The 9,991-nt window shown below is 43.1% G+C and overlaps 1 protein-coding gene and 1 long non-coding RNA gene across 3 annotated transcripts; one reads left to right on the forward strand and one right to left on the reverse strand.

Annotated features, from left to right (window-relative positions):
• Nucleotides 1-3,451: 3,451 nt before the first annotated feature.
• LOC136490090 (uncharacterized) lies at nt 3,452-4,998 on the reverse strand. Its single transcript, XM_066486577.1, has one exon. The coding sequence runs from the start codon at nt 4,834-4,836 to the stop codon at nt 3,604-3,606; it is 1,233 nt and encodes a 410-aa protein (XP_066342674.1). The 5' UTR covers nt 4,837-4,998; the 3' UTR covers nt 3,452-3,603.
• A 1,029-nt stretch (nt 4,999-6,027) lies between these two features.
• Nucleotides 6,028-8,712, forward strand: LOC136490183 (uncharacterized). Of its 2 annotated transcripts, XR_010767542.1 has the most exons (4): nt 6,040-6,166; nt 6,244-6,415; nt 7,622-7,951; nt 8,442-8,712. It is a non-coding gene; the product is annotated as an uncharacterized lncRNA (long non-coding RNA). The 2 variants fall into 2 exon arrangements; XR_010767541.1 differs by having other exon boundaries at nt 6,028-6,415.
• Nucleotides 8,713-9,991: the final 1,279 nt, after the last annotated feature.

Below are 9,991 nucleotides of genomic sequence, written 5' to 3' on the forward strand. Positions count from 1 at the left end.
GAGACAGAGTTGGAAGTTTTTTTTCTTGAGAGAAGCGGACGAGGCAGAGTGGGAATCAATAAAAAGGCAAAAAACAAACTAACTTATTTGTGCCATAGATATACAACAGGTTGATACAACTTACCTTGTTGGGGTTTTCTCTCCCAAACTTATTATCTTGAAAATGTGTCTTACTTGAAACTATATAGTGGAAATATTCATCCTACCACGCTAGATTTTTCTACAATAGGGCCTGTGTTTCTACCAGCTCACCTCCCAGACTGTTGTTGCCATACTTCAGTGTTTTATAGATGTGGATGTCCAACATCTGTTGCATCTCACATATTCTGATGTCAAGGTTCTCCACTTGATGTGTGAGGTGAGGAGGTGTCGCGATGGAGGCCAAGTGGCCAACCATAGTGCTCGTAGGTCAAGGTCGAGTGATGTGCACCATAATTGGTTGATAGCCTTTAGAGCTCTCTATAGAGGTTTCCACTACCGCTTCCATGGTAGTAGGACCCTCTTGGCAATGAGACCCCCTACTTAATTTGATTTAGGTGGTTGGTTCCAACAAGCTTTTGTGATAGCCTTGTTGGTTCCACCCAACTATGGGTGGTGTAATATGTGAGGTCGAACAATGTTGTTGCTCTAGGGCCGCTTGAGCTCGTCTACACCTTCTAGTAGCCATTTCACCTAAAAAACTCTTGCGTGTAGCTTCTTTCTTCTCGAGTTCAAGAGTTACCTTTTTCATGTTATACAACTGAAAGGTCACACATGACAAAGCGATCTCAGTTGTATAGCCGCGGTAAGTTGTGAATAAAGATACATCGGAAGCAACTCTAAGCATATGAGCCTACACAAAATCTTCTTCGTATAGGAGTTGGCGACTGCCATCAAGATAAGTACTACTACCTTGTTGAGCAAACCAAGACCACTAGAAATTCTAGTGACAAGCGGAGTGCATTATATTCTACACTACCAACTCGAGTGAAAACAACCTTCCAATGCTCAATCGTCACAAACTCACAATGATAGGTGAAACATGAATTCTATTAACCATGCATACAAGATATTTAGCTCATTAATTCGAATAGTACGTCCTAACATCGGCCCTAGGATTTAGGGTCATAGCAATCCAACGATGCAAGAATTCAAGAGTAGGATTGTGAATATCATTGGTCCTTGGGACAAAGCAAGAACTATGGCCCTGTTTGGGACCGCTTATAATTGATTATATTATAACCATCGTACCACAGGGACTTTTTGATTCTCAAATCTCAATTGTGCTAGTTCAAAGTGCTGAAATGGAGAGAATTAGAAATAATTGAAGCATTTGGCAAGATTCTCGCTTTTTCACCGAGAATCAGATTATTTAAGCGGAAACAATCAAGGCCTTTGTCTAGTTATTTCAATCCAAAGCTCTTCATGATCAAACTTGTAATCTCTACATGGGCAGTACATGTAGCCTTCATCACGTAGATTACGCATGACATAAGCTTTGGTCGTCTGGATAAAAAATACGATGCCTTTCACAAATTGAAGGTCTGAAGAGGCGAGATGGTACATCTATCCTCAATCCATGAATAAACAAATGGTATGGTATTGGATTTAGTTGAAGTTCAAAACTTATGTATGCATAAATAAAAGAGGGTGAGACATCATTTAAATTTTGTTACAAAAATGCTGATATCCATCACCCAGTTTTTTAACAATGAATGTCCAATAATAATGAATTTCAAATCTCATAGCAACCACAGCTAGAATATAAACTGGACGATAATCTCATTTTATGAAAGGTTGCCTCCAATTAAACTGCCACATCTATTAGAGAATCAACCAAATTATTCTAAAATGAATTGGGTCGCTAGCTAATGGCACCCTTAAAGTACCAATGTTACATGGGTTCATCTAAAAATTGGTAGGCCTCATGAACAATTCTATTCTATGCTACACTATTACGAAGAAACTAAAGGAACCAACTAAGCATCACATTTACTAGAGAATCAAAAGCATATAATGAATCAAACTAGCAACAAATTAAATAGGTCTATAGGTACTAATTAACCATAAATTACCAGTACCAAATAGATTCACCAAAAATTCAGATGCCTTCATGAAGGAAATGCTCTCTAAAATGAAGAAAGAACAAGCGTGAGAATAATAAAAACAATAATCAACAAAACAAGCTACAAATTCATTGGATTGCTAGTTACCCACCTTAAAGCAAGGGAATCATGTTCATTCTTAAAAAACCAGGCCCTTCCATGAGCATTTTGGTGAAAAAAACCGCACCAATGGAGAGAGAGGTGGGGGAAAGATGTCTCCTTAGATAGGTGTGCTTGAATGGGAGGGAGGAGGAAGAAAGTGGTTGGGGTTTTATAATGTAGTTAGGACACTACTGAGTTGATTACAAACTGACAATGATATCGTGTTGCTGCTGCTAGATCAAGACACGACATGGCATATCATTATTGTCGGGTTGTGGCCTGACCCGACAATGATATCCACATATCACTTTTGTTTCGAGCATATAATCCCTGCTAGCCCACCACTATCGTATATGCTGGAGCCGGCAGTGACCCTGCTTCACTGTCGAATCGTAAGTCTAGGATCCAGATAATGATATATCACTGTCAAGTCATGGCAAACCGACGGTGAGTGGGCTTCACTGTCGGGTCTAGAGGATCCCAATTGATCATATGCTTTACAAACTGGTAGTGAAACATGATCATTGCTGGCTTGGCAAACCCGATAGCAATGGGCTGGCAGAGATTGTGTGTTCTGCGGACGTGCAGTGTTAGGTTAATTATATTTGCATACTGAATTTTTTAACAAATATTTTACTTGTGTACCGAAGGATTATATATCCAAATGTCTTGACTATAGTAATGTACATTAAAATCTCTGTCCCACCACTCCTTAATTACCTGAGCGGTACAGAACCAGCCAAACGTAGTTTCAGATTCGAGCTCCCAAATCAAATGACATGATCATATATTCATGCATAAAAGTAAAAAAAAAAGAGAAAAAGAAACCAATCACTGTTAAGAGACTATGGATAAAGCCGTTATATAACCTGGTTGTGATTATAAACTACTCCCTCCGTTCTACGAAGAATGTCATTCTCACTTTTCGAGAAGTCAAACATTTTTAATTTGACCAATTATATGTAAAAAAATTAATATTTATAATGCACAACTAGTATCATTATATAAATCGTGGAATGTATTTTTGTAATAATTTTTTAGTGATATAAATGTTGCTAATATTTTCTATAAACCTAAGCAAACTTGAGAAAGTTTGACTAGCACGCATCCCATAACGTCATTTATTTTTGGGAGAGAGAGAGAGTAAAAGATATATACAAAGATCAGGATGCATTATTAATTTTTAACCTGCAAGATGATTACATTATGAAATTTCCATAATCGTACACTATATTATTAGTACAAACTGTATTGAAATTCTAGCCTGATTTATAATCTTTTTGTGCTCATACATAATTCTTAAAAACAAGTCTGGATCTTTCGGTTGACCAAAAAAAACTAATTTCTCTATCATCCAAAAAAAAAATTTTATTCGCACATGCATTGGCATCCATGCATGCGAACAATGAAGGTTTGATCAGAACGAAGAAAAGCCTAACCCTAGCCTGCAATGCGATGACTCAGCTGCCATTTGTGTGGAGACATTGATGGCGCCATCCTCCTCCTGTAGGTCGACATTGACGTCGACGTTGGCGTTCATGTGCATCGCCTTGATGTCGACTCCAATGCCGGCATTCACATCCACCGTCTTGATGTCAATGTCAACCCCGGCGTCGTTCACGTCCACCACCGGCTGCAGCTCCTGCCGCATGTCAAATGCGTCGACGAGTGACGCCGCCTTTATCTCGAAATAATCCTTGGCGTCAATCTGGCCGCAATTCACGTCGAGGTGCTGCTGCTGATGCCTTATTTCTTCATCAGGCCCCGCCGGAGACGTCAGATCCACTTTGTCTGCGGCGGCGCAGCTATCGTCGAAATCGAATTGTTGCATGTTGTCGAGGTTGATGTCGATGGTAGGCTTGCTACTGGCATCGTCGCTGGCGGTGGCGTCGTAATAGAAGTAGTCGAAGAGCTGCTGCTGCTGCTCACCGTGATCATCCTTGGGGCTGTGGCCTCCACCGTGGTGGTGGACGACCTCGTCGGTTGGAAGGATGGCCATGTCAGCTTCGTGAGTCGTCGTGTAGAGTGCGTCAACGACCTCTTGCTGCGCGTTGAGGAGGAGCGGCTGGTTGGAAGACGTGACGTCGAGGTCAGCCATGCCGCCGCTTTGCTGCTGCGGTGGCATCGCGGTGGCCGCCGTGGCAGCTTGGCGGCAGAGCGCCAGGTGGTGGAGCACGGCGGAGAGCTCGGCCGTCTCGATCTCGAACTGGCGCTCCAGGCTGAGGATGAGGCGGTAGCAGCCGCCGACGGGGTCCTGCGCGCGCATGTCGGACTGGTAGATGAGCGTGCCCATGGCGTCGGCGCAGAGGTCCGGCCGGAGCTTCTTGAGCGTCTTGAGGATGTTGCTGACCCCGAAGAGACGGTGCGCGTTGAGGAAGCGCCGCTGCTGGTCGGCGGGGAAGTAGGGCGCCAGCGGGCAGTCCGGGTTGCACTTGCGCCGCTGGTACTTGCACGCCGCGCACGCCTGGTTCGTGCCGCCGGTGGTGCTGCTGCCGCGAGGGGAGCTGCTCGCCGAATGCAGGGAGGAGCGCGCGTTGCTGGGGCTGTGGTTTGAGGAGGGCGATGTGAGTGCAGAGGTGGCGGTGGCGGTGGCGGTGGTGGTAATATGCAGTTGGGAGGCGGCCGTGGTTGGGGCTACGGAGGAGGTCATTGTCTCGCCGCGCGCGCCCGATCGCGCAGGTGGCGGCAATGGCGATCGTCGTGCGTGCTACCACCACCGAGGTCGGGGGCGTCGGTGGAGGGCTGGCCCCGGCGCCGTCGTAGGAATAGGAGAGGCGCCGCGGGCTGTCCGCGCCATTAATTACCTTCCGCCTGCTTCGTGATGCCTATTAAAAGACAGGATCCATGCATGAGTCTGTGGACGGGTGAACTCGTTGAAAGATGGGAGTTGGATGGCTGTGGCGCAGGATGGCCTGTGATGCATGAAGGGAACGAGGGAGTGGTCCGAATCGGTCACGATCGGACACTCCGAGCATGCTGGGCTGTTGATCTACAGGGTGGTGTTAGTTGCACAGTCACAAAGTTTCCGGTATATAGGGTACGAGGAACGGATACGTGAGATGTGGATCGATAATTTTATTACGTGGGACGTGGATCGATAATCTTAAGATCCCGGTTCGTAAGGGGTGTACTTTTTCAGGACGATTAGTACAAGCAGAGGATACCCAAAACATATCACGTGGGACATGGATCGATAATTTTAAGTTCCCGGTTCATAAGAGATGTACCTCTTCAGGACGATTAGTACAAGCAGAGGATATCCAAAATGTAGCTATGAAACAAAGATCACGATCCGATTATATTTGAGTCCATAGCCATTTTTTTTCCTGATTTGCAACATTTTCTTAGATTTCATTTCAGATTGGGCTGCAGGCCCATTTACGTTAGGTCTTCAGAGCTCGGACGCACGCCATTCAGTCCAGACCAGGAGCTTAACATGCAAACACATGGATTCAAATTGTAGTGACTATACTATTTCCAGATGCAGGCGGCTTGACTGCTTGTGCGAAATGGTCTCGGTTCATAGTTCATTTCCATTTCCAGAGGCGGTCGCCCGGGCCGTCAGTACAAACTTGTTAATAAAAACGGGCGTCTAAATTGTTCTTCTTTGTCAATGGAACTACAGAAACAGTCGGGCTAAATTACCCTGTTAGGGCTACTTTGGTAGCATAAAATCCCCCCGGGTTCCCTGTAAATTCCCAGGTCCAGAAACCTCGGGGCAAGCTCCCCTGGGCTAATCCGCCACGCCCTTTGGAAGCCCACTGGACGCGGGGTTGCAGCCCACATCCCGTTGTTTTCCACGGGGCAGGAAGCCACGAGTCATCTGGCCGGGAGCGCTTCCCTTCCCCGTCACGCATCGAGCATCTTTTCTCCTCGCCGACTCCGCCTCGAGCGAGACTGCACCCCTTCCGCCGTCGCCACCATGGATGCCCCCCTCTGTCCTCGCCTCCATTGCGTGCCAGCACCTCAGCCTCCACTTGGTGAATCCCGCACGGCCGCACCTCCCTGCCTCCGCTAGGGTTTCTTCTCTCTCTGCTCCTCTCACTGATCCTTGTAGATCTTGGGGAAGAAGATCCGAGGCCGCCCAGGATTCCCGGCGAGACGGCGACGGCGAGACCGGTTCTCTCTGCGACCACGCGTCCACAGCTCCACGCCTCAGCCGGCCGCGGGACGCCCGCCCCTTCTGCAGCCCTACTCGGCCTGTGGCTAGCTGCAGAAGAGGTCATTAGGTAAAGGAACGAAACTTGGCAGTAGATTATGCCTTTCTCTTCTCTATGTGCAAGATGGCAATAGTAAAATAATTAGGACTTGAGATTATGTTTTAGAAATGTGAACAAGTGATCTAGATGCCTTGGTGCAGCAGCTATTTTGATCTGTCAAATCAAATGAAAAATCATGTTCATTTTCTTAATAATTCAATAGTCCACTAGAAGTTATGTGATAGTGTCAAGCCGCTTCTTGAATCTGAAGTGTTTGCACATTATCTATAGACCATAATAGTTCAATTTTTTACAATTTTCTAAAATGCCGACTAATTCCCTGGTAATTCATATGTTGTTTAACTAAAATTTTCATTCTAATAATCACTTCAATTTCTCACAGTTTAACTATAATGAAACTGTATGCAGTCCTAGCTAGTTTAGATGAGCGTTTGTTCATCTGTTATTTTACCTATGCATCTGTGCACCTGTTAGTTTACCTGAGCATCTGTTAGATTACACAAGAGGTAAATAGGGATAGTTGTGATCTTGTTCTAACTGATAAAACCATATCTATTTTCCTGCCAACTTGAATATAAATTTAACTCAAGAAGTGTGTTGATGCTTTGTTATTTTTTCTTCAGTTTATGATGGCTCACACTGTTTCCAATTTGGAAATGTTGCTTTCTTCTAGTCAGTAATCGGTAGCAACCTTTGCTATCTTCCGTTGCTTTTGTTGTTCTGAATGTATATTCAATCAGCTCTAGGAAATTATCATTCTAGGTCAGGTAGCCATCTATTATCAGGTCATGATAGAAATGGCTATTTTCTGATTGTCAATACTCAATAGGCAATCTTTATCAAGTACTCGTGATGGACGAATATGTTGTTTTTTGGCTCATATTGCTTTCGACCAGCAGTTTAGTGGGTAGAAGTTTAGAGGTAGAACAAGCTGAAAGTTCTCTTCCTGCAGAAAAGGAAAGGTTCACCATTGTACTTTGTCTAATATTTCAAAATCGATTTTGTTTACCATTCTGGAAGACAAGGGTTAAAGTTTCTTGTCCAGCTAAAGGTAGTTCTGCTTGATTTGTAAATGTCTCTAAATCCAATTCTTTTTTTGGCCTTGGTGAGACTAATTCAAGGCTCACGCTAGTAGAGGTTCTTTGTCGCATAATCTCGTTTTGTTTCTCGTTCATTCGCTATCTGTCTTATCCTGTTGCCTCCTATACTTTGCAGATGCATGAACTTTTGAAATAGCACACTATTAATTGTTGTCGCTGCATAAGGCCCCTTCACTCATGGAGTCCCTGTTGGCGATTCAAGCATGGAGTTCAGCTTTAACAACCATATGGAAGTTCATATGGGTTTGTCAGATTAATGCCTTTTGTGCACATGGAAATCTCAGTAATCTGCATTATTCAGCTTCTTGAGCTCCAATTACATAGATATTATGGCAATCTCATCCTTCCCTGCATCTCCTGCCACATGATTCGTCTGCACCTCCTGTGACGTGTGTCGTCCGCTTGTTCTACAGCCACGAACAGACAGGTGCCCTGCAGGCTGCAGGTAAGTTTATTTCGATTCCCATCTTCCCACTCTGTCTTTGGTACTTCAGATGTATCCCCAGATCGAGCAGATTAATTGTTGTCTGCTTACTGTACTGTCAGGAGATAGTGGTGTTAGAGATTAGTGATTAGTTGGGTCGCATAAGAATAGTATTTTTGCTCATGTGATCTAGTGGAGTTAACACATTGGAGAGGTGTAGTTGTAGAGGTTCCAGGTTCCTCTGGATTTTCCTTTCCATGGTGCATTACTGCATTTCTTCTTAGTTGCTTAGCGGATCTGCTCATATCACCCACTTGTTCAATCAGGTAAGGTTATTCTAGTGTAATTAGTAGCAGCCAGTGTTAGATTAATCAATCATATTTCAGTTCTAGCCTTTTTTAAAACAAAAAGGTAATATAGTTCATGCATTTTTTTCCTAAAAATGCTTATGCATTGTTGTTGTTGTTGCTGTTATGCATTGACGTAGTTCATCTGTATGCCCCTCTGACAGAGTGCAGGCCATGCGTATGTGGCATCAGTGGTAGTGGCGCCGTTGGCAGCTGTTGGTTCTTGATGGAGACGACAGATCATGTAGCAGCTATGAGCAGTGATGTGTGTAGTTAGTGATCAGTTCTTCAGAGGTGGATATTCTTGCCTTGAAGATAAACTAGCAAGATGGTGAATAGCAGTGTAGAAGCTCAATCCTTCTACCTTCTGGATTTTTACAGAACAATACTTGAAGTCAAGTTTACCTTTTGGATGCAACTTGCAAGGCTGATCGAGAGGCGAATAAATGCTTGTATCATATTATTTGATGACATATATGTGTTAAGAAGCTTTTTTTTTCCTCAAGTCTTTTCATGATTATTTGTGAGTCATCTAGATATGTAATAGCTTTATCATATTGTTTGATTTTTCTAGATATTTCTCTCTTTTTTTCTCAGTTTTTGAGACTATTTTTGTTCATAGGGATTTCTGCCCCTTGGTTCCCAAACAGCAGCAGGGAACTAAGACCCCCGAGGGAAGTACGCACGGGGAAACGAATGTCCAAAAAAATCCCCATCGGGGGTTTTCCTCCCTGGGATAGGCTCCACTAACTTCCAAAGTAGCCCTTAACGATTTTCACAAAACAAAATAGTGTGCTTCCTAGTATTTGAATTCGTGACCTAAAATCTACGACTTAAAAAACATTTTGCTGTTCTAAATCACTTCAAACAAAAATAAATTATCAACTACAAAGTTGTCGGTCACATTGTGAACTATGACTTTAGTATTGATTATGTCAAAAATGTGTGTATGTATGAGTGTCCTTAAAAAATCTGAGGTCATTTGAAAATTGTAGATTTTGAATTACAAAATCAGAGAACTTCAAACAAATTTTCTGGACTCTAAAAAATTTTACAAAAAAAAATCATGTGAACTACAAAGATGTAGAATTGTAGATGTCATTGAGCTCAACAATTTTGGCATAAACTTCATCTTCTTCGGACTTTGCTTAAAAAAGTCATAATTATTTTAGGTGTAGAGGCAATGCCATATTTTTTATAAAAAAAGGATTTTATTAATTCATAATTATTACATCGAGTGGATATAATAATTATGAACTCAATTTCAGCCTCTGTATAAAAGCACACAACCTAAACAAAGCAAATAGACGAGAAGCCTGGCACTCTAATGATTACCAATTCTAAGAGAAGCCTGGCACTCTAATCACTATCAATTCTAAGACTAGATTGTCACTCATGTGCATGGTCGGGAGAAAAGAACCGTGACCGCTTGCGCCAATTGTTGTGATGCCGCTGCAACCAAAGCCCATGAAGTAACCTTTTTGAGGATAACCCATATGTGGAGCCAATGGATAACCGATGGTACCATTTGTAAAGGAGAATAAACAAGTTTCTTTTCAAACACCAAATCAGTTTTGTTATCTGTTAGTCATTTGTAGAGATGACGCTCTTAACAGGCCCGCCTCTGGAAATAACTATTTAGAAATGAGGTAGTTATTTAAAAAGTAGCGAGGTTGCCTTAGGACAAATGCCTTTATTAATCGATTAATAGAGA

Source organism: Miscanthus floridulus, chromosome 10 (genome assembly GCF_019320115.1).
Source record: "Miscanthus floridulus cultivar M001 chromosome 10, ASM1932011v1, whole genome shotgun sequence".
NCBI classification, from domain to species: Eukaryota; Viridiplantae; Streptophyta; class Magnoliopsida; order Poales; family Poaceae; genus Miscanthus; species Miscanthus floridulus.